The sequence below is a fragment of the Mustelus asterias genome, chromosome 20 (genome assembly GCF_964213995.1).
Source record: "Mustelus asterias chromosome 20, sMusAst1.hap1.1, whole genome shotgun sequence".
NCBI classification, from domain to species: domain Eukaryota; kingdom Metazoa; phylum Chordata; class Chondrichthyes; order Carcharhiniformes; family Triakidae; genus Mustelus; species Mustelus asterias.
Genome location: NC_135820.1, coordinates 27807502 through 27832852, shown reverse-complemented (window position 1 = coordinate 27832852; position 25351 = coordinate 27807502). Strand labels below are relative to the sequence as shown.

The 25351-nt window shown below is 41.4% G+C and overlaps 1 protein-coding gene across 1 annotated transcript in view; it reads left to right on the top strand.

Moving 5' to 3' along the window:
- The window catches only part of LOC144508448 (AP-1 complex subunit gamma-1-like), a 108626-nt gene that overhangs the window by 27317 nt on the left and 55958 nt on the right, over positions 1-25351 (top strand). Inside the window, exons 5-8 of the mRNA XM_078236370.1 lie at positions 4868-4944; positions 14816-14911; positions 17088-17168; positions 25090-25188. Of these exons, the coding sequence (XP_078092496.1) occupies positions 4868-4944; positions 14816-14911; positions 17088-17168; positions 25090-25188 (353 nt within the window). The remainder of the gene's footprint in view (positions 1-4867; positions 4945-14815; positions 14912-17087; positions 17169-25089; positions 25189-25351) is intronic.

Here is a 25351-nt window from a genome sequence, read left to right as displayed (position 1 = left end):
AGTCTGCAATGATTTTTCTAATGGACTTCACATGTTCAGAAAATAACTCCAAGCAATGCTGCAATGGAGGAATAATAAGGATGGTAGAATAGAAGGAAGTAATCGCCTGCCGAAAGAATTCAGGTATAGTCATAGTGTGAGTGAGGGTCATCTAACTAGAAGGTTTTGGCAGAACCTTGAAAACATTCTTTGGTATTTGTTATAAAAACAAAGTGCTAGAAATACTCAGTAGATCTGGTAAGCATCAATAGAGTGTTTTAAAAGTCAAATATGACTTTTCAGAACTGAAGGAGATAGAAATGTAAAAGCTAAATACTGTAAATTTGAAATAAAAACTAAAGTGCTGGAAAAAGGTAGTGTGTTGAAATGTGATGTGTTATGTGCAGTCAAAAGCATACAGAAGGGGGAGGAAGAACAAAAGGGGAGGTCTGGGGTAATGACAAAATGAATAATAGGATAGAGGGCAGAAGATATTAACTGACAAACATGTCATTATGGAACAAAAGGTGAAGAGAGTGGTGATGGTTGCAGTAAAGAAACAAAGAATTGATCCAGAGTGAGTGTGAATGCTTGAATAAGGGACGGTCCTGTCCAAAATCAAAAAAACATGAAAATCAGTTCTAATTTCCTCTCTTCTGTCACTTTCATGTGGTCCACCTCCAACTTCCCTTTCATTCCTCGACTTTTCTGCCGCCGCCTCCGGGGGTGTATAGGTTGTCAGTTAATGCTCATCAGAAGCCCAACACCTTTCACAGCCTCCTTAACTGCATCTCTTCATACCCTGCCTTTTGTAAGGATTCTATTCCAGTTTCTCTGCCTCCATCACATCTATTCCAAGGATACTGCCTTTCACAACAGCGCTTCTAACGTGTCTTCCTTTTTCTTCAACCAAGGATTCCCCTCCACTGTGATTGACCGGGTCCTCAACCACATCCAACCCATTTCCACACAGTTCTGCTCTTGCCCCTTTCCATTCCTCCCAGAATTGCAATAGGATTTCCCTTGTTCTCACTTTCCAGCTTCCACATCCAAACGATGTTTTCCGCCATTTTCATCAGCTCAAGCATGATGCCACCACCAAAAAAAACTTTATTTCCCCTCCTATCACCATTCCTTCTGCAACATCCTGACCTACTCCCCACCACCCCCAACACCCCCTCATCCCCTGTTCACAGCACCTTCCCATGCAATAGCAGAAGATGTAACACCTGCCCATTTACCTCTACTTCCTCACTGTCCAAGGCCCCAGACACTCATTCCAGGCAAAGCTGTGATTTACTTGAACTTCTTTCAGTTTAGTTTACTATATTCGCTTGCTGCTCACAATGCGGTCCACTCTACATTGGGGGACTAAATGCAAATTGGGGACCGCTTTGTGGAACATCTCCACTCGCTTTGCAGGCATGACCCTGTATTCCTGTTGCTTGCCATTTTAATTCACCACCTTGCTTTTGCATTCACATTTCTGTCTTTGGTCCAGTGCAGTATTCCAGTGAAGCTCAATGCAATCTAGAGGAACAGCACTGTATTTGCTGATTAGGTGCTTTATAGCCTTCTGGACTCAACATTAAATTTAAACAGTTTCAAATCCTGAACACTGTCCCCCATATTAATTCTGTTTTTTTTAGCTTGGTACTTGTTTGTAAACTTGTATTTCTTGTTTCTGCTTTCGGATGGAACTGTTCATTATTTGGGCTTTTACAAACACTCTGAACCAGTGCTTTGTCTCTTTACCGCAACCATCACCACTCCCTTTGCCTTTTGTTTCATAATGGCACATTTGTCATTCAATTTCTCCTGCCCACTACTCTATCCTAGACTTTCCCTTTTGTTCTTCCTTCCCCCCCCCCCCCCCCCCCCCCCCTTCAAACAGTTAATAACCCAGCTGCCCTGCATGAGTTCAGACGAAGTCATATTTGAAAAATAACTCTTGTTCTTTCCACAGATGCTGCAAGGTCTGCTGAGTATTTCCAGCATTTTTTGTTTTTATTTCAGATTTCCAGCATCTGCTGTCTTTTTCTTATCACTCTGATACTTGTTAATGCTTAATACCTTTAACAACCTTAGTTTCATACCATTCTTAATTTTTAATTTGGTTAATTGTTTTAATTCTAGCAGTGTCCACTCTGATGGTCCCAAACCTGATGGTGCAACTTATTGACCTTCATTCATGAGAATATTGATGCGAGAAAGAAATAATATTAAATAATGGGCATGACATTACAGTAGATTTATTGAGAAATTAGTTAGTTGCTCACTCGGAAATGTGACCTGTCACAGCTGAATCAGCTATGCATCCAGTCAGGAGAGAGTACCTTATGAAACAAGTGACCGTGCTAAGGTGTGCTTCCATTTTCTGCTAAGATGTACCTTTACTTGGTGATATTGGATATTTACTTCAAAGTGTGCATTTTTTCATAACTCTTTATTTTAGATTCAGTTGCAGTCAGTCTAATTATACAGTGCATTTGTACAGCTTCTGAATCTGACTGCAAAGATCAGTCTTCAAAAGAATATACAATATCAATTGATTAATATTTGAGCCAACAATTATATTTAAAATGTCAAACTAGACTACATTTTCTTCTGTAATTTAATTCAAATGTGCCACATAATGGTCTCAACTTTTCATTTGAGTCTGCAGCAGGACTATGTATTGTTTTCTTTCATAAAAAGAACTATTTTTAGACCTTCTGGAGTACTGCAGTTTTAGTTTTAATTAACATTTCATATTTTTATTTTATTTTGTCAGCGAAGTTTTGAATGCTAGTGAATATAAAATGAATGATGTAATTAATTAATGAAATATTATACTTGAAATGGTGCTGAAACTGAAAACACAAATGTAGTTGTTAGACCTGTCGTAAGCATAACACAACCTAAATTATGTGTATCCAATATCTGCTCATCTTGAAATTTCAAGTTACTTGTTTTGTGGAATTTAGGGTGTTTTTAAAAGTTAATATGATCCCTTAACTTTCTTAATCTGAAGGCATGATCTAATTGAATGACAGAAAAAGCTCCAAAGGCTGAACTGCCTACTCTGTTCCTATGTTCCTCATGCTGGGATACAATTTTACAGCAACCCAAAGCCATCTAATAGCTCCACACTAGCATTTGCTAGCAGTGAGTGCCTTTGGGTTATTTTAACAGCAGGGAACTGAGCAAGATAATCTGCTAGATACAAAGATGTGCAGGTTAAGTTGATTGGCCATACTAAATTGACCCTAGTGTCAGAGGATTAGGAGGGTAAATATGTGGGGTTACGGAAATAGGGCCTGGGTGGGATTGTAGTCAGTGCAGACTCATTGGACTGAATGGCCTCCTTCTGCACTGTAGGGATTCGATGATTCTACTCTGTCCTTGCCCGATATCGTCTTTCATGATGTTCACCAGGCTAATGATTTTGGGGGCATTCCCAGCTGACTTCCTGTCCGCCCTTCTCAAAGGTTAACGGCACTAAAACCAATTGTTGAGACCAGCCATTTTTACAAGGTAATGACCAACAATTGAAACTGGGTCTTCCTGGTCCATCAAGTGCCATATCGCTGTGCTCTTCCTAAGCAACCTTTGAAATGACCGTGATTCCCTTTTCATATCTTTTCTCTCTCTCTCAATTATTTTAGCTCCCGAACATTATTCATTATTGATGCAGAAGGGGAGGACAAATAATTCAGCCAAACATCTCCCAGTGTTGTTGGGTGGTGTGTGAATGACCTGAGGTGTTAGTCCTGATTATTGCTATATGAAAGGGTTAATAATTAACAAGTTATGAAAAACGAAGTCTTAAGAGCCTTCACAAGTAAGCACCAAGGCCATTAGTCTGAGAAAATTCATTAAATCAGACATGTAACTGGAAAGAGGGAGTGATATACAGATGAGCACAATCTGGGATAATGACTTGTAACAGTGATGTATTAAGTCTTCATGCTGATTGAATGTTATTATGAAGCAAGCGTAATGTGATTGAGACTGGCTTTAATATCTGACTGATGTAACCTTAATCAATAACTTTGAATGGATAGGGATGACTCCTAAAACATGATTGGTATATGCTAATTACTTGTAATTGAATTTGAAACTATAATTGCTTGTGTTTCTGAATCCTGCACTCTGGCTAGTAACAGAGAGTGACCGATGACTTTCCAAGATCTGAGCTATATAGCTCGATTAAAACAGCTGTTTAGGAGAAATCTGTGACTTAGTCTGGTTGCTTGAAGGATAAAGTTGTAGTAAAGTGGATTCTGGTTATGAGCCTGCATCTTGACAAACAAAGAAATAGTTTGCTAGAGATATAAAATACTGATTGGTCTCACTTTCCTGGCAATGTCATTTGCAAACGTTTCTGCCAAAAAATGATATTACTGGATTGCGGTCTATGGGGGGAAAAAAAAGAAATTGTACTGATTTGTTTCATATCCTAGTGTATTCCTGTTTACATACTGGGTACAATCTCATGATTTGGGGCAGCACGGTGGCACAGTGGTTAGCACTGCTGCCTCACAGCGCCAGGGATCCAGGTTCGATTCCGGCCTTGGTCACTGTGTTGAGTTTGCACTTTCTCCCCATCTCTGCGTGGGTTTCTTCTAGTTGCTCCGGTTTCCTCCCACAGTCCAAAGATGTGCGGGTTAGGTTGATTGGTCATGCTAAAACTGACCCTAGTGTCAGGGGGGATACAGACTCAATGGGCCGAATGACCGCCTCCTGTACTGTAGGGATTCGATGATTTACCTTGCTGATGAGCAGAGACTAGAAATGATTGAAGCTTAAGTTGCCTGAAGCAATCATCAGCATTGTATTCACTGCCTTGTTGTTCATTTGGTTCACTCATCAGTTAAAATGCTTTTTCTCTTTCTTTGTCTTAAAGGTGTCCTCCATGCCGCTGTTGTCCTTGTCATAGAAATGTGTAAACATAGCCCTGACACACACGCTTATTTTCGCAAGGTATAGCCATATCATGTTTACCATTGCCGTCAAAAATACGGGTTTTTAGTGTAGTCATTTACGTCGAGCTTTTTATTTATTTTGACAAGTTTAACTTGCTGAATGCTACAAATCTTTTGTATTTTGAAATCGCCCATGTTATTTCTTTTTAAAATGTAAATAGTAATAAAAAGTGCAGTTTGTGTAAAGTAAACCATTCATTTTTGCACATTGTTCTGTGGACTTGAAATTTGTTTTGGTGCAGACTTGTACCTTTCCATTCACACCATATATCCCACAGAAAATGGTGTTTCTAAATGCACTTTGAGCTTCTCGGTGGCTTACTGCTTAGTGAGTGGCTCAGTCGCAGTGACTGCAAGCTCCCAGATTTAATACCCCAGTCTGTGTATATGTATTGATCAATCTTAGCTGGGTGTCTGGAGGGGTGCAAATATTGACCTCCATATCCCTGGGAAAGGAAATCTTCTCCTGCTGGATGATGCTCAAGTCTGGATGTGATGTGAGAACAAGATTGATCAATCAGCCTATGTTCCAGGCCTCTTCACTTATGATCGAAAACATGGTGACATGATCAAAGGTTTGGAGGGTGTCTGCTGTCCATGTATCGCAGTTAGAGTTAATATCTTCTAGAGCAGGGGGAGAAAGCTGCAAGGTAAAACAAAAAAATGCAATAAATTTGAAGTTGCAGTAGCTTATAATGTTTTAAACTGGTCTAATTTATGGAGATGTAACTGGAAATGCCTCAAGGGTGCAGCTCAGCTTCAAGTTGAGCAGAAGCATGCTTGGAGGAACTCTGTCAGCCAATGCAGAATCTGAACAAAGAATAGGAACATGGAAGCAGGAGTAGGTCATTTGGTCTGTCGAGACTGCTATGCCATTCATGGTTGATCATCTACCTCAATGCCACTTTCCCGCACTATCCCAATATTCCTTGATGCCAGTGTATCCAGAAATTATCTTTGCCTTCACCATGCTCAATGAGAATGCCAAAGATTCACCACCCTGTGAATGAAAACGTTCCACCTCATCACAGTCTCAAATGGCCTGGCCCTTATTCAGAGACTGTGCCCTCTGATTCTAGACTCACCAGTCAGGGGAACTACCCTATCTACCCTGTCCTCAACCTGTAAGTTTTGTCATCAGTGAATTTGAAGATATTACATTTGGTCCCCATGTCCAAATCATTTATATAGATTGTGAGCAGCTATGGCCCCAGCACTGATTCTTGTGATACTCCACTAGTAACAAACAGCCTGCCATCCTGAGAATGATCTATTTATTCTTAATATTTTCTGTCTGTTAACCAATTATCAAACCATATCTAAAACCCTCAGTCCCATGTGCTCTAATTTTGTTCACTAACCTGTGCGGGGTCTTATCAAAGCCTTCAGAAAATCCAAATACACCACATTCCCTGGTTCTTCTTTATCTATGCTACAGGTAACATCCTCAAACAAAAACCTCCCAAGAATTTTGTCAAACGTGATTTCCTTTTCATTAGTCCATCTACCCAATCATGTTATTTTTCGCTTATCTAGTTATCACATCATTTATGATTCTAACATTTTCCATGCTGCTGTTATCAAACTAACAGATCAGTCATTCCCTGTTTTCTCTTTCCCACTCCCCTTAAAGAGTGGGGTTACATTTGTTATTTCCCAGTCCAAGAACCTTTCCAGAACCTATAAAAAGATAACCACCAATGCATCCACAATCTCTATAGCCGCCACCTTCAACACACTGGGCCCCCTTCCCCAGCTTACTCCTTGCCCTGTCCAAGCTCTGGAAAACAAGCTAGAAGAAGTAGACTCACTTTCCAAAGAGAACTGAGGGACTGCTGTGTGCTCTGTTTCACGGAGATATGGCTCACTCCTGCTTCACTGGACTGTGCCCTACATGATGTGGAGATGCCGGCGTTGGACTGGGGTAAACACAGTAAGAAGTTTTAACAACACCAGGTTAAAGTCCAACAGGTTTATTTGGTAGCAAAAGCCACACAAGCGTTCGGAGCTCCAAGCCCCTTCTTCAGGTGAGTTCTCACCTGAAGAAGGGGCTTGGAGCTCCGAAAGCTTGTGTGGCTTTTGCTACCAAATAAACCTGTTGGACTTTAACCTGGTGTTGTTAAACTTCTTACTGTGCCCTACAACCAGAAGACTTCGCAATCCATCAAATGGACCGTATAGTGGCCTCCAGCAAGGCTAGGGGAGGTGGGGTCTGTTTCTTAATCAACATCTCATGATGCCTCGGCATAGCAACACTGGCAAGTTTCTGCTCCCCGGACCTAGAATACCTGACACTAAAATGCTGCCCCTACTACCTTCCACGGGAGTTCACCTCCATTATCCTGATGGCAGTTTACATCCCATCCCATGTGGACATGAAGATTGCGTTGGACAAAAGATACACCACAACAAATAGCTTTACAACAATCTGAGGTTCCTATCTGCTTCAAGAAGACAACCATCATCCCAGTACCAAAGAAAAGCCAAGCAGCGTGCCTTAATAACTATCGTCTGGTGGCTCTGACATCCATCATTATGAAGTGCTTCGAAAGGTTAGCCGTGGCACGAATCAATTCCATCCTCCCGACTGCCTGTGTCCAGTACAGTTCGCCTACGGCTGCAAGTCTCCAAGACGCCATCTTCCTGGCCCTGCACTCAATCCTGGAACACCTAGATAACAAAGACACCTATGTCAGACTCCTCCTTATTGAGCCTTCAACACCATTATTCCTACGAAACTCATCTCCAAACTCCGTGGCCTGAGCCTCGGCTCCTCCCTGTGCGACTGGATCCTGAACTTCCTCACCCACGGACCACATTCAGTAAGGGTAGACAACAACACCACCTCCACAATCCTCCTCAACACTGGTGCCCCACAAGGCTGCGTTCTCAGCCCCCTATTATACTCCTTGTACACCTATGACTATGTGGCCAAATTCCCCTCCAACTCCATTTTCAACTTTGCTGACCACATCACCATAGTGGGTCAGATCTCAAACAAAGACGATACGGAGTACAGGAAAGAGATAGAGAATCTGGTGAACTGGTGCGGCAACAATAATCTCTCCCTCAATGTCAACAAAACGAAGGAGAGTGTCATTGACTTCAGGAAGTGTGGAGGAGAACATGCCCCTGTCTACATCAATGGGGACGAAGTAGAAATGCTTTTAGTCACCAGCAGTAACATCTTGTATTTGTTGCCAAACCGACAGTGTTTCACTATGTTGAGGGCACTATATAAATGTATATAAATATAAACTATATAAAATAAATTGCTGCTGTTGAAGTCAGTGTTGCCAATTCCTGTAGAATTGTGTTTCAAAATCTTCAGTGTTAGGCCACAGATTTGTCTCCTGATTTTCTGTACATAGGTCTGCTATATTTTGGGAATTAAAGTGGATGAATGGCAGTCTCCTGAAGCATGAATCCACCCTTTGTTACTCATCAATTTACATAGTGTACAGAACAGAAACTGACTATTTGGTCCATCAGGTCTATATCAGTATTGATGCTCTGCATAAGCCTCCTCCCAATGTACTTCATCTATCAGCATTTCATTCTATTCCTTTATCACTCATGCTTATCTTGCTTTGCTGTAAAGGCATCAATGCTATTTACCTCAACAACCTCCTGTGGTAGCAAGTTGCATATTCTTACCACTCTTTGGATAAATAAACTTTTCCTGAATTCCCTATTGGATTTATTAATGACATCATATACTTATGGTCCATTGTTTTGGACTCCCTCGATAGTGGAAACATTTACTTAACATCAACCTTACAAGATTCTCTTGTAATCTTTAAAACCTCTGCCATGTACTTTTCAGCCATCTGTTTTCTAGAGAAAAGAGCCCCAACCATTTCAGCCTTTCTTGATTTCTAACTTCAGTTTTCTTATCTTCCTTATGAATTTCTTTTACACCTTCACATGCCTCTACATCCTATTTTCATATTTTGGAGACCAGGATTGTGTACGATACTCAATGTTGTGTAACCAAGGTTTTATAGAGTTTCATCTCAATTTCTCTGCTGTGCAATTCTATGTCCCTTGAAATTAACTCAGTGCTTTACTTGTTCCTTTTATGGCGTTATTAACCAGTGTCGCTACTTTGTGAGCTATGTATCTGTACCTCTAGATGTGTTTGCTCCTGTATGCCATCCAGACTTGCTATCCAAGGAAGTCATAGATTCATAGAAATGGTCTCCCTTATTCTTCCTATCAAAATGTATCACCCCCCCCATTTTGCTGTATTGAAATTAATTTGCAATTACATCCCCAATCTGCAAATTTATTAAGACTTTGATTTTTTTCCACATTAAGCCTTTGTGGATGACACCAAATCGGGAGGGTAGTTAATATAAATTTTGAAACCATACTTATGATTCCCAAGTCCAAATTATTAATGCAAGTTCTGAAGAACAGTGGTCCCAGCACAGATCCTTGAGGCCCACCAATTCCCTCCTTTTGCCAGTCTTAAGTACCCTTAACCCTAATTCTTTTTTATAGCCAAATTGCTATCCATTCTGTTACCGGTCTCCTTACTTTACATGCACTGACCATTTTAGTTATGCGTTTACTATGTGGCACCTTATTAGAGACCTTTTGGAAATTTACATATATTGCATCTGATACATAAACCTTGTTTAATATTTCTGGTTCTTAAAAAAAAATCTAAGCTGCTGTGCTGACTACTTATTATGTTTCCAGTTTCTAGATTATCCTTTCTACTGCTGACTTTAAGCTAATTGGTCTGTAGCGCCTTAGTCTTGTTCTACCTCCTCCTTTCAATATAAGAACGTTTCCAAGTACCTGCTCCAAAACACTGACAAAATACTAAAAATGTCACTTCACAAACCTCTTGGTGGGGAATAGTATGCAACAAGAATTTACTTTGTTTTTGGTTTCTGCCAGATGATTACGAATGGGGGTATACAGCTCCTCCAATGACCAAGTAGACAATTGCATCATCCCACATGTTACTGAGTCTAAAGATCATGAGCGTTCCAAGCTCAGCCTCTGGCTAATACTGAGTTAATTAGGTTTGCTGCAGTTCCCCTGGGCTGGCAATGATAGAATACTAACTGTGATCGTTAATTCTTTGATATCCACTGTCTTGTCAACAAGTGTGCATATATGAAATTTGGAGGAGGAGGCTAAGATTCAACTCAACTATCATGTTCCCCTGTGCTCAGATATACTACCCATGCTGATTGCAGGTTCACTCAAAGAATGGTCATTAAAGTGAGGCACTGGAGACTCTGCATCTTTCAAATGGTACCCCTGCAAGAATCAGCCTTTGGGAGAGAGACTGGGGGTGGGGCAGAGCTGGTAGTTATTCCACTTTGTGACCAAAATTGTGGTATCTCTCTTCTAAACCTTGCTGCATGCTGAATCAACAGCTAAACTTTCAATGCTGCTTACTTTAACTAGTGTGTAGTTTCTTTGCTCTGTCTGCATTTGCCTTGCTTTTAATAACTATCTTTCTTTTCTTCCTGCTTTCATAATTTGGATTATAGAATGAGAAGGTAAGGCTGTAATCAATGAACAGGTTTCAGCCTATACTTTATCGACATTACTGCAGAATAGTTTTGATGTGTTTATTTCAGAATGAGTGCTGTATAGACAGCTAACCTGTGTTCATTATTAGAGTTACCATTAGGAACTTCCCTAAAATACCAAGATGTACAAGTACATTGATAGCTGCCAAGACCTTGATCCAAGACAGTGCTGTATTTACCGAGTAGTTCTCTATAAAAAGCTTGAAGCAAGTTTCTGCACGCCATGACTACTGAGTGTATTTTGTCAATCCTGTTAAAGCCATTATTTCATTAAGGAACAGCTTACAACTGAATATGCTGAAGCCTAGATACAGTGACAGATGCACTGATTTAGGCAAGGTGGTCACGTATTGCACTATTAAGTTGAGCAGACTTGTGTGGCAGTCCAGAGAAGTGTGAGGAAACCATCATTTTGGCTTATCCTGTCTCAATACCAATTGAGAAGAATTGGAGAGGGATGAAGCAACAGAGATTTATTCAGTTATTTCACAAATTCAGTTAGAGTCTTATGCACAGACCCAAATTGACCAGCTTTGTTCCATATTTTTTTGTTGGAGATCAGGACAACACTGCAGTTTTGCAATTGTATTTCTAAGATTTGTTTCATCAGTGGGGTTTCTTGGATACTTGAAAGAGAAACAAAATGGAAAATGGCAGAGAAGTGAGATAATTGATGGGCATTTTCAAAGAGTTGGCATAGGTTTAGTTTAGTTTATTAGTGTCAGAAGTAGGCTTACATTAACACTGCAATGAAGTTGCTGTGAAAATCCCCTAGTCACACTCCGGCGCCTGTTCGGGTACACAGAGAATTTAGCATGGCCAATGCACCTAATCAGCATGTCTTTCGGACTATGGGAGGAAACCGGAGCATCTGGAGGAAACCCCACAAACGTGGGGAGAATGTGCAGACTCCGCAGAGACAGTGACCCAAACCGGGAATTGAAATTAGGTCCCTGGTGCTGAGGCAGCAGTGCTAATCACTGTGCCACTGTACTGCCCTGATGTGATGGGCTGAATGGTCGTCTTCTGTTATACTATGTAATTTTAAAGTGAATCACCCTGCTTTTGAATGATAAAACTGTTCCCGCAAAATTCAAACAATATTTAACAGGAAAATGTTTTCTTCAACAAATCCAGAACATTTGAGGATTCCTTTGCAGGTAGAGTCAGCAATACTTACACTCAGTGAATCATCCAATATATTCACACCTTGGTTAAGAGAGATATTCTCTGTTTTCCCTGCCTCTGCTGCCTTCAATTTGCATATTGCATATTGCAAATCCCCATAAACCACAGCGTGAATGACTAGATAATCTGTTTTTCTGATGTCCATTCAGGGATAAATATTTGACCTGAACACTGGAAATAACTGCCTTGCCTTTTGAAATTGAGTTGATCTTTTACGTTCATCTGAGGGGGCTGATGATTTAACCTCTCATCAGAAAGGTGGCATCTTGGACAATGCCGCACTCCCCTCAGTACTGCACTTGAGTGTCAGCCTAGATTTTTATACCAAAGTCCTGGAGTGGGTCTGAACCCCGCAACCTTCTGACTTGGGTGAGAGTGCTACCAACTGAACCAAGGCTAACACTCCCAGATCTGCTGGCACAGCCCCAGACCCAACTCTCGTGCATCATCCCACTATCCTTCCCACTGCTGCCTTGAATCGATTTCTGGTATATTTTCACCCACTATGTTCATCTGCCTTCATTCTCTTCACCACCTCCTCGCCTCCAATCCCACTCACCCGTGACATCCCAGAGAGGGCCGATGGAGGGTCTAGGGGAGTAATCCAAAATCCTTACCAAAGCTAGGAAGTCATAAAGTAAAGAAGTAAAAATTAGAATAATATGCAGATATGTTAGTAAAACTTTTATTTGCCAAAAGCTTAGCTTGAGTTTCAACTGAACCTGGAAAAGGAGCAGTGGGTTACCTAGTGGTGGAATACTGCATGAACAGGACAGGTTATTCAGTTTGATATTGATGATATCTTTGAGCATACCAGTGTTGTTGAATATACTAATGTTAATGTTATAATCTTGCTATCATGGAAGCTAAATGTTGTACTGGATTCCCCTCTGACTCAATGGATAGAAGTGTTGTTGGATGTGGCATTGAGTTATACAGGTTAGGATTCTCCTGCTGGATTGTGCTGCAGTAGTTGTCCTCCATCTGGCAGCACAAAGGGGCTGTAACTGCCTTCAGTGGCCCCTAGTTTAAGGAGAGCTGAAATCAGCCAGGGTGCCACATCCTGATATCCAATGACTTGTGCTTTGCTGGTGAGACATATTTTTCAATGCCTGGTTGATGACCCGTTGACTCTGAGACCTCCAAATTCTATAGAGGGTTGGGCCCAGAACTTGCGATCCTGGTGGCAGCAAAGCCCAGAAGATGGCCATCACTAAAGGGGAGGGAATGAAAGATCAGTCATAGCCACAAAAACAAGGGTTTTTTGTGGCTATGACTCATCTTTCATTCCCTCACCCTACAGCATAAACATCTCCCACTTTTTATGCCTTCTAGCTTTGACAAAGGGTCATCTGGACTCGAAACGTCAGTTCTTTTCTCTCCTACAGATGCTGCCAGACCTGCTGAGATTTTCCAGCATTTTTTCTTTTGGTTTCAGATTCCAGCATCTGCAGTAATTTGCTTTTAAGCACTGCATGAGAATGGCCAGGAAGTTTAAACCTCTGACAGGCAATTACCCTGGGATCCACCGGATACTGATTTTAAAGTCGGAGACTTCAGATGGTTGCGACTCTGTAAGCAGAATAGTAACCCAGGGAAAGTTTAAAAGTATTAAAATCACTTCTACCTCTTGGGTAACTATAGTACTGACATTTGCCTGCTTTGCAACAGCTAGTGCTGTAGAAAAGCTTCCTAGAGTGCAGAAAGAGGCCACCTGGACCATCGAGTCTGCACCGACCACAATCCCACCCAGGCCCTACCCCATATCCCGACACATTTACCAGCTAATCCCTCTAACCTACGCATCTTAGAACACTAAGGGGCAATTTTAGCATGGCCAATCAACCTAACCCGCACATCTTTGGACTGTGGGATGAAACCGGAGCACCCGGAGGAAACCCACGCAGACACGAGGAGAATGTGCAAACTCCACACAGACAGTGACCCAAGCCGGGAATTGAACCCAGGTCCCTGGAGCTGTGAAGGAGCAGTGCTAACCACTGTGCTACCGTGCCGCCTTCACTTACTGCAGTGCTGTAGCTCTGTACCGAAGAGTCGCAGGAGTCGGTACGCTGCATATTTCTGAGCAGACCCGAGTCAGAAAGTTGGACAAGAAATGTGAAGCTCCTGACTAAGTAAGCAAAAAGGAGAGTGGCAAACCAACTGTGACTTCCACTCCATGGAAAGTCTGGCTCTCAGTGTCTATCTTTGTAAATGAAAAAAGGGCATTTTATCAAAGTGATTAAAGTCAGTTTGCACCATGGAATTGTATCCCAGAAAAAGTTGGTGTCTTGATAAAAGTGCTGTAAGGAAAAAAAACATTTTTTTTGTGATCATTTTGGAAGATGTTCCCTGCTCTACTTTTTCACCCTATAAAGATGATATTTTACATTATTTCCCCAATGGCTGAGTTTATCCAATGAACATCTGAGCCATTCAGATTGGTCAGGCAAGGTTACTGGTCCAGTGCTTGCTCCCTGGTAAATTAATTAATCTTTGCTGGGATGTTGGGTTAGGAGCCCACCAAAGATGTCTGCTTGTGATTGCTGTCAAGTGATCCCTCCCGAAAAATGGGTGTTGGATGGGACCAGGTTCAAGAGCCTTCTGAGCTGAAAAGCTGCCGGATTGAAAATCCTCCTGCTCTTTCCACTTTCCGCAACTTCTCTCAAAGTATAATCATTATTTTAACCTAAAAGTAGCTCCTCACATTTTACTGGCATTGAATTCCATTTGCTTATTTCACCACTTTATCAGTACCTCCTTGCAGCTTATCTTTGGTCACAGACATATTTACAATGCTTCCTATTTGCTTAATGCCTGCAGATGTGGGCACTATTCCCTTTAGTCTTGTATTCAAATAAATGACATGCACAATGAGCAGAAGCGATCCCAGAATAGAATTCTGTGGTACACAACCACCCACTTCCAGTTGTTCTGAGAAACTGCCTTTGACTCCCACTCTGCTTCCTCCCATCTAAGGTTTTAATTACATTTGTTACTTCAACTGACATCACAAGATTATTGAAATAAGGTGATCAATGTAACCAATATCGTTTAACGTTTTTGCAAGTTATGAATCAATAACATGTTCTGTTCTGTAACATCTGTTTTCTTCAATCTTAGGTTGTTCCACAGCTAGTCAAATCCTTGAAGAATCTGATCATGTCTGGTTACTCCCCGGAACATGACGTGTCTGGAATTAGTGACCCTTTCCTTCAGGTATCTTACTAAATCTCCACTGAAGAAATATCCTGATATTGGTTGGTTTTTTCCTTGGTCCTTTCTGAAAGCACTCAATACTTCTGGTGACCTGTATGTAGGAATAACAATATATCCAGATGAATTGTCTCAAATAAGCAATATTAGCAATTTTCCCCCCTCTCTTTTTCCCTTATATGTCCAAAGATCTTAATTCCTTACTCAGGTACTATTTCAAGTGTGCAAGTTGCCACCTTGCTCTTCTGGTGATTCTTCATCTGTAAATCCAAACAGTAACTGTTGACAAACAGCCTGTGTGCAGCCTGGCTGATCCCAATTCTGTTTCCATGCAATTCTCTCGCATGTAAATTTCCAACAGGGAATAGTGATCAGGAGCTGTGCCTAAAACGCATAGAGTATCAATCTTGTATAATTTTTTTACTATTTCTTTATTCATATGCCCTATGCATAAACTCAAATGCAAATGGCCTTTTTCATATCTATGCTGTCCCTTTCAGGGGAAGATGTAATTGTAAACCCTAGTTTCCTGGAGCTCCCTCCCTAACAGTGCTGTTGGTGTTCTTGCATGGTTCTCAGAGTTCGGGATGGATAATAAATTATATCCTTGTTAATGGAGCCCACACCCAATGAACAAGTTTTTAAAAAATCATACCCTTCTCTACCTTTCCAATGACCTATATTCTTCAATTCCTTGTTTCTCTTTCCAAATTTGATTTTCCAGATTATGTTGCATTTGCTACCTATCTGCCCTTCTGAAACCTTTTATATCCCTTGGTATATGTCAAGTCTGATACTGTGTCTTTGGCAAATTTCAGAATCCTGTTCTCCCTGCCTTAGTCCAAGAACAATATTGGCCCAAGAATCATCTAGGTTTACACCACTTCCAAGTCCTTGGTCTGAGCATCAGCTATTAATCCCTAATCCTTTGTTTCCTGTCGGCCAACTTCTGAACCATGATGTAGTATTTCCTCAGTAAGACATCTCCTAAACTGCCTCCATGAAATCCAAATACTGCTCGCCACGCCGATCTGGTCAGTAGTGTCTTACAGCTTTGTTGTTGGCTGGCTGTGTTCAGATTTGTCGACGGCATAACTACTTTGCAGTAGATTAAGCATCCAGTGATTTCTGCTGACAACAGCAGTATTAAATGACAAAAAGAAACCATCCTGTAGAAAGTTTTCATTACACACCGTTTGTGAGTTACTTTTTTAGAAAGGGAATCTTCCTCAAAATGGGAAAGGGAGTCACTGTTGTTAATAAATGACTTTCTGAACTCCTGATTCTTCACTTTTTTCTGGGTTAAGACCCACTGAAAGATTTTCACAGGCTCTTGCATTTGATTAGTCATGAATATTGCTCCCTGCATTTCTGTTTCTTTCTCTGACTGTTTTTTTAACTTTTCCCTATCTCTGTCTGCGTTCCATTTTTCTAAAAAGCGTTGTCTCCCTTTTTGCTTCTATATCTCTAGATTCACCCCTCATATTTTTCTTTACATTCTCTGCCTCCTTCTGTTCTTCTCTCATTCACTTGGTCACACACATCACCCACTCCTTGCTCCCTGTTTCATTTTACCCACTGGACACATTCTTACATGGAAAAATGGGGGCTAGACCTGTCAGCAAAGGGAGTTGAGTGGGGGTTAGCCCCGGCATCCGGTCCCACGCTTTGACTATCGTAGTAATTTAATAGAGCAATTGCCAGGAACCTTCTGGAATATATTGTGAAGCATCATGACATGTTTCTGCTGCCATTAAACCTACTGAAAATTCTTTCTTTCTTAGAGTTGAATTATTGAACACTATCAAAGGTTTAAGTCCTTCATGGGAATTTGTGCACACAAAGTTAAACCGTGTACAATCATTTTATATACCATAGCCAGTAGCTGTCTACATGACACTTAGTGAACCAGATATACAGACTTTCAATATGATGCTCATTTCCTTTTGCCATTATCTGACCAGGAGACTAGATTTTAATTCTGTTCATATTGCTTTCTCTTGCTCTATGCATTCAGAATAATTTAAATTTGTAAATTTGCTTGTCCACCATGTCCCCAATTTTGTGATAGCCCACCTGAATGAAAGCTACTGTCTGAAAAGCTGAGTACTATTCTCCTGTTTTAGCTTCTTACAGTTCCTGCAAATTGACATATGATGTGTTTTTTCCTATTTCACAGGTCCAGATTTTAAGGTTGTTGAGAATGTTGGGGAAAAGTGATGATGAAGCCAGTGAACAAATGAATGATATTCTTGCTCAGGTGAGCAGCATAATAGATGCATCCAGAGCACAGTATGACTGCCAAGGGGAACTTGCCTCTTGGCTACAAAAACAAAAGATTGGAAAGAAAAACATCATTTTGCTATAAAATCCAATCCTCATCTTTGTATATGTTTGAATGACCTACAGGTTTGCATGTAACTTTCAATGGGCTTTATCACGGGTATGGTATGACCATCAGTGTGTCTTGCACCCCAAGGGATTCGAGGGACTTCCATTCCTGAAATGCTGATACTAAGTCCCAAATATTCCTTCCTTTAACTCCTGGTGTAACACGTAAGTAGTCCCTTTCCTTTGAGCGAGTCAGCATTCAGTATATGTGGCAATCTCAACCTAGAGGCTTCTTATCAGCTACATTTGTCCCATATCTCCAAATTCAATTTTGACCCAAATTGCTCTCCTAATTTTACAAAGACATAAAGATTTTCATGATTTCAAAATTTTTCGCATCTGGTCAGAATATTTTAAATGTTTTTACTTTCTATTGTTCAAAGCCTTGCTGATTTAAACATATATATACTGTGCTCCTGATTCTACCTATGAGTTCCCTCATTGTGTAATTCAGAGCCCCAGGAACAGCTGCTGTTTGTCCATTCATAAAGTAACAAATGAATTATCAACGGTTTTTGCGAAGTGTTTGTGCATCTACCTGGCTTTCCGACAGGAAGCAGAGAGTCGGAATAAATGGGTGCTTTTCTGGTTGGCGGATGGTAACTAGTGGCGTGCCACAGGGATTGGTACTGGGGCCTCAACTATTTACCATTTATATAGACGATCTGGAGGAGGGGACTGAGTGTAGGGTAACAAAGTTTGCAGACGACACAAAGATAAGTAGAAAAGTGAATCGTGTGGAGGATGTAGAAGGTCTGCAGAGAGATTTGGACAGGCTGAGTGAGTGGGCGAGGATCTGGCAGATGGAGTATAACGTTAACAAATGCGAGGTTATTCACTTTGGAAGAAATAATAGCAAATTGGATTATTATCTAAATGGAAAGAAATTACAACATGCTGCTGTGCAGAGGGACTTGGGGGTCCTTGTGCATGAGACGCAAAAACTCAGTCTGCAGGCGCAACAGGTGATCAAGAAGGCAAATGGGATGTTGGCCTATATCGCAAGGGGGATAGAATATAAAAGCAGAGATGTCTTGCTGCATCTGTACAGGGCATTGGTGAGGCCGCAGCTGGAATACTGTGTGCAGTATTGGTCCCCTTATTTGCGGAAGGATATATTGGTCTTGGAGGGAGTGCAGAGAAGGTTCACCAGGTTGATACCAGAGATGAGGGGTGTTGATTGTGAGGAGAGACTGAGCAGATTGGGTTTTTATTCGTTGGAATTTAGAAGGCTGAGGGGGGATCTTATAGAGACTTATAAGATAATGAAGGGGCTGGATAGGGTAGAGATGGAGAGATTCTTTCCACTTAGAAAGGGAACTAGAGGGCACAGCCTCAAAATAAAGGGGGGTCAGTTTAGGACAGAGTTGAGGAGGAACTTCTTCTCTGAGGGTGGTGAATCTCTGGAATTCTCTGCCCACTGAAGTGGTGGAGGCTACCTCATTGAATATGTTTAAATCACGGATAGATGGATTCCTGATCAGTAAGGGAATTAGGGGTTATAGGGATCAGGCGGGTAAGTGGAAGTGATCCACTTCAGATCAGCCATGATCTTATTGAATGGCGGGGCAGGCTCGAGGGGCTAGATGGCCTACTCCTGCTCCTATTTCTTATGTTCTTATGGATCTGGGTTGAGTGCTACTCTTGTAATTTCCAGCAGCATGACTGGGTTTGAACTCTGGCCAGAGGCGAAAGCTTATTTACATCCAATTTGTTTCCACTTCCAAACTAGCAATAAAGATTGAGGAAAATTATTGCCGGGCAGGAAGTGAGCAGAAATTTCAAATTTTTTTGTGCACATTTTAAGCTTCTGCGAGAGAATGATGGCATGCTTTTCTGTCCACTGAAGCTCCTATTGATCAAAATTGGATTAGATTGCTTTGAAAGACTTCACTGCTATGTAGATAAACATTTGAAGACCGAGATGAGGGGAGTGTATGGGATAGAAGGAGTTTTGGATTTCTGTTGTGAAGAGTTGGTTCAGACGAGAGGGGAAAGGAGCTCCTGTGCTATAAGCTTGCATATTTCTAGATGCAATTACACTGTCCTGCCCTCTTCAATAGAAACATAGAAAACTACAGCACAAAACAGGCCCTTCGGCCCCACAAGTTGTGTCGAACATACCCCTACCTTTTAGGCCTACCTACAACAATCCATCCTATTAAGTCCCATGTACTCATCCAGGAGTCTCTTAAAAGACCCTATTGAGTTTGCCTCCACCACCACTGATGGCAGCCGATTCCACTCGCCCACCACCCTCTGTGTGAAAAACTTCCCCCTAACATTTCCCCTGTACCTACCCCCCCCAGCACCTTAAACCTGTGTCCTCTCGTAGCAGCCATTTCCACCCTGGGAAAAAGCCTCTGAGAGTCCACCCGATCTATGCCTCTCAACATCTTGTATACCTCTATTAGGTCTCCTCCTCATCCTACGTCTCTCCAAGGAGAAAAGATCGAGCTCCCTCAGCCTATCCTCATAAGGCATGCCACTCAATCCAGGCAACATCCTTGTAAATCTCCTCTGCACCCTTTCAATCTTTTCCACATCCTTCCTGTAATGAGGCGACCAGAACTGAGCACAGTACTCCAAGTGGGGTCTGACGAGGGTCTTATATAGCTGCATCATTATCCCCGGACTCCTAAACTCAACCGCTCGATTGATAAAGGCCAGCACACCATACACCTTCTTAACCACCTCCTCCACCACCTACGGTGCCGATTTTAGAGTCCTTTGGACCCGGACCCCAAGGTCCTTCTGATCCTCCACTGTACTAAGAGTCTTTCCCTTTATATTGTACTCCTTCATCCCATTCAACCTGCCAAAATGGACCACTATGCATTTAAATAACCCTGTATGCTCCTCTGCTTCCATTCTTTTCACTTGAAAGGTGCACTAGCCTCTGCTTCAACTACTCAATTGAGCATTCTGTGTTCTAATCATTCTGTGTAGCCATACTCATCTCTCTTCAGTGATTTTAAATTAATGAGGGGAAGGAAATTTTCTGGACTAACTTTTTTTTGTTTAAGCTGCTTCCTTTTAATATCGGACAATAATCCTTTTAACTGAAATTATTGCCTGTATGTTTTTTAAAAATCAATTCTATTCCCATTGTGGTGATCATTGAGCTGAATTCCAGTGATATCAAGACCAATAGTGTCCTAGAGTTCCTCCACTGTGATATGAGGATGTGAATTGAAACCAGCCTGAGAGCTGTCTGACCTTTTGAAAACCGTTCTAAAGCCCACGAACAGTGGATGGAATTTTATTCTCTTTTTAAAAAAATTAGTCGTTGGCTGGGGTCGGTTCCAGGAGTCAAACCTGTACTTGCTGGTAGCACGCCCACCTGTGCAATCAGATGGCTTGTTGATTGGGGGCTCCACATCTGTCCTGTTATGGACTCTGAACAGTTCCTTAACTGCAGGCCCAACCAGAGGGCATCTCCATCTTGTGAAGACATTTCAATTTTGTTGGAATAAACTACGGCTACACCTGTCAGGTCCCTGTTGTGGAGGGGAAAGCCCTCCACTTGATGGCCTGCAGCTCTACTGGGTTGCAGGGGAGGAGTGTAAATATAGGAGGTCTCACGGGATCCCAGCAAGCTGCCCCAAGCATCTGCCGTACTTTAGCCTCAGTCAGGAGTCAAAAATGTAAACCGTGATGTATGAAATATGCCAATTTCTCGTGAAATGAAAAAATAGGGTTACAGCTTCTACTATTGAAACTTCTTCAGAATTCAGAAATGGGCAAACCTCTTTCTAGAACTGAACAAAACCAAGATGTAGGGTAAAGAACAGCAGGGTGGAAATCAAGTCACTGACTATCAAAACTGTTGCTGGAGTCAGAAAGGGCAAAGAATAAAAAGTTATGAAAATAGGTCAGTAAGCCATGGGGATGAAGCACATGAAATGAAGCAAGCAGCTGGATAAAAGAGGAAATTTAAAGGGAAACAAGAAGTCTGAAATAACAACTTCCTGGAAATGCTGTAGCTCTGTCAACAGTAGAGAGATCAGTGCCCTGGATGTAGCCGTTTCCTCCCAATGTAAACTGTCCTAACAGTTTATACCCTGAACTCCAACCTACCTCCTTCCTACCCAGTCCCTGTGCTTCTGCATTTGCCAAAGGTAGAATGTCGTTTTATTAACTTCAGCTGCAATCAGTGGGCTCACCAGACCATAAAGTAGTTTTTAAAAAAAAATCAGTGAAGATTAATAACATCTTAAAAAGAATACATGAATATTTTCAAGCAGTCATCAAAAATGCATCAAACGTGCAAGAGGTTGAAAGCAGACGTGGTCCTCTGTGTTAATAGGAAGATGGGTTAATGCTTCAGGTGTGACCTTTCATTAAAAAGTGTTGTAGGTAAAAAAATACCCCTGAGACTAGTCTGAGTCAAAATACAGTAAGGCTTTATTCTCACAAGCTTGCGGGGGAACCTGACCCCTGAAAGCGGAAGTCAAAGTTCTCTCTGAACACTGAAAAGTGGGGATATATATACAGCATGGCTCCCAATTCTAGTCACGACTCAAAAGTACAATTCACAACTGCTGGTCACGAAGCAAACTCCAGACCAGTTATAAATCAAAAGTACAATTCATAGCTTCTGGTCACGAAGCAAACTCCAGACTAGTTACAAATCAAAAATACAATGTCCAGCTTCTGGTCACGAAGTAAACTCCGGCTTCCTGCTCTTCCGCGGTTTCCCCTTTGAAGTTACTGGCGCAATTGCAGCTCTCCCAGCAGGGAGTCTTCCTGTCGTATCGCACTCCACATCATGTAATTGCTTTCTTTCCTCAAACCACACACAAGCCTGTAGACAAGGTAAGACCTTACAATTAACATTCACACTGTCTATTGTTATAAGAATAAGAGTTTAAAGAATGAATAACTTGTATTAATGCCAGAGGCAGTATACACCTGAGGAGATTAGCCACAATGAAGGATTATGTTTGTGATACATTCTAAGTACAAAGTTCAACCTTTTAGGTACAAAATACATTGAGTACAAAAAACCTTTCTCTTCTTCAAAAGCTTCATTCTTATAATCCTGGACTATCAGTGGTAACTGGGTGAAAGAATGAGGCGGGGTCACTTGGAGTGTTCTTACTAAGTACCCATTGGGATGCAACTAGAAGCATCATGAGTTTGTTGCTGCAGCATGTTGCACACCGCTTCTAATCTCCGAACTATAATAAAATTTCCTTATTGTATTCTACTGCCAGTCATATTTGATCATATTTTTAATGGCATCACAACTGTAATTCCAGTCATTTCAACATGCTTATGTCTAATAACTACCTAGATTATTGAATAACATTTTGATTGTAAAATTCTAGGTTGCTGATCAAAAGGCTGTGATATCATTTTGGGAGTTTCAGTCGGGCATTTTGCAGGTTTCACTTCATGTTGATGCTGTGACCACAGGGTTAGAGTCATAGAGGTTTACAGCACGGAAACAGGCCCTTCGGCCCAACTTGTCTATGCTGCCCTTTTTTTTAAAAACCCCTAAGTTAATCCCAATTACCCGCATTTGGCCCATATCCCTCTATACCCATCATATCCATGTAACTATCTAAATGCTTTTTAAAAGACAAAATTGTACCTGCCTCTACTACTACCTCTAGCAGCTTGTTCCAGACAGTCACCACCCTCTGTGTGAAAAAATTGCCCCTCTGGACACTTTTGTATCTCTCCCCTCTCATCTTAAACCTATGCCCTCTAGTTTTAGACTCCCCTACCTTTGGGAAAAGATATTGACTATCTAGCTGATCTGTGCCTCTCGTTATTTTATAGACCTCTACAAGATCAACCCCCAGCCTCCTACGCTCCAGAGAAAAAAGTCCCAGTCTATCCAGCCTCTCCTTATAACTCAAATCATCAAGTCCCGGTAGCATCCTAGTAAATCTTTGCTGCACTCTTTTTAGTTTAATAATATCCTTTCTATAATAGGGTGACCAGAATTGCACACAGTATTCCAAGTGTGGCTTTACCAATGTCTTGTACAACTTCAACAAGACATTCCAACTCTTGTATTCAATGTTCTTACCGATGAAACCAAGCATGCCGAATGCCGCCTTCACCACTCTGTCCACCTGTGACTCCACTTTCAAGGAGCTATGAAATATACCCCTAGATCTGGGGCGGCACGGGTAGCACAGTGGTTAGCACTGCTGCTTCACAGCTCCAGAGACCTGGGTTCGATTCCCGGCTTGGGTCGCTGTCTGTGTGGAGTTTGCACATTCTCCTTGTGTCTGCGTGGGTTTTCTCCGGGTGCTCCGGTTTCCTCCCACAGTCCAAAGATGTGCGGTTAAGGTTGATTGGCCATGCTAAAATTGTCCCTTAGTGTCCTAAAATGCGTAGATTAGAGAGATTAGCGGGTAAAATATGTAGGGATATGGGGGTAGGGCCTGGGTGGGATTGTGGTCGGTGCAGACTCGATGGGCCAAATGGCCTCTTTCTGCACTGTAGGGTTTCTATGATTCTACGATCTTTGTTTTGTAACTCTCCCCAAAGCCCTACCATTAACTGAATAAGTCCTGCCCTGGTTCAAACTACCAAAATGCATCACCTTGCATTTGTCTAAATTTAACTCCAATCTGCCATTTGTCAGCCCACTGACCCAATTGATCAAGATCCCGTTGCAATCCGAGATAACTTACTTCACTGTCCACTATGCCACCAATCTTGGTGTCATCTGCAAACTTACTAACCATGCCTCCTATATTCTGTCAGATTCTTAAATTCACTTGAGTTATTGGAACACTGAAATGCCCGTAGTTCACAATTTGTCTCCTGATCTTAAATAGTCAAATTTCTACTGGTTCTTCAGCTCAATCTTCTATGCAGATTGCAATGTAATCAAGATCAATCAATCATGGACCAGAACATCCCAGATTTTATCCCGATTCTGTGTCAAGTTATCTGACCTTATTCTTGGTAACACTTGAAATGTAACAATTATTCTCCTCAAGAGAAGGGAAAATCAGTAGTTCCCACTTCAGAAAGTTTACCCCTGGCAGGATCAGGCTTGGTTGTGATGCTCCCTGACCAGATAGCCTTTCAGCACTCCCAATGATGGCACAAGAGATGAATGATGGACATTAAACTATACTGGAGATCAAACTCTTCAAGAGGAAAGAGAAGGTGGGGAAATAACTTGTCCCCAGCCATCCCTTGTTTTATTTATTGCTGTAAATTTTTAAAGATTTTTTGGGGGGGTGGAATCGGTGTTAATTTACTGAGGAGGAGGGTGTGTTGGTTATTTGAAGTGAAGGCACTGAAACTTGTTTTCAGTATTCAACTGTGTCGCTTTATTTTATTAAAATAAAGATATCTAGGAATAACATTTGTGATAATTGGAAAAATGCTCTATACTAGAGCATTATAGGATGAGATTTTTTTGAAATGGTATTGTAAACCATTCCAGCAGTTTACAAGATGTTTGAACTCTGAGCATGTCTGTGAAATCATAGCCTGATAATTGTTTACAATGTTCCTTGAATTCAGTAAGATTCTGATTATAGTCCCCCTCTATTTGGACATTTCGGGCACAAACTACACAAGTTGTAACTGCAGTGAGGTTGCGATGCAGAACCAAGAGCCAAGTTTATTCAAAATGACCAGTAGCTGACTGCTGGAGAGCTTTGCTTAGCAAGTGTACTGAGACGTGTAACTAAACTATTCAAGCTTGAATAAATGTAACAGTCAGCCATGTCCTACATATTTTCCTAATTTGTAAAGTGGGACCTTTAAAATTGTTGTAATTTTGTTACATTATGGTATTTTCATTTTAGGTTGCAACCAACACTGAAACCAGTAAAAATGTAGGCAATGCTATTTTGTATGAAACTGTGTTAACAGTGATGGATATAAAGTCTGAAAGTGGATTGAGGGTAAGTGAGAATTACTTGTTACTGAAGGTATTTTGTTTCGTAACATACTGAGGCCAACCAATTAAATAATTCTAACCCTGAATGGAGTAATCACCTGATCCTGTTGTTCTGCTCCTGGCTTAGAGGGATCTAATATCACTTAGTGATCCAGCAGTACATAGCT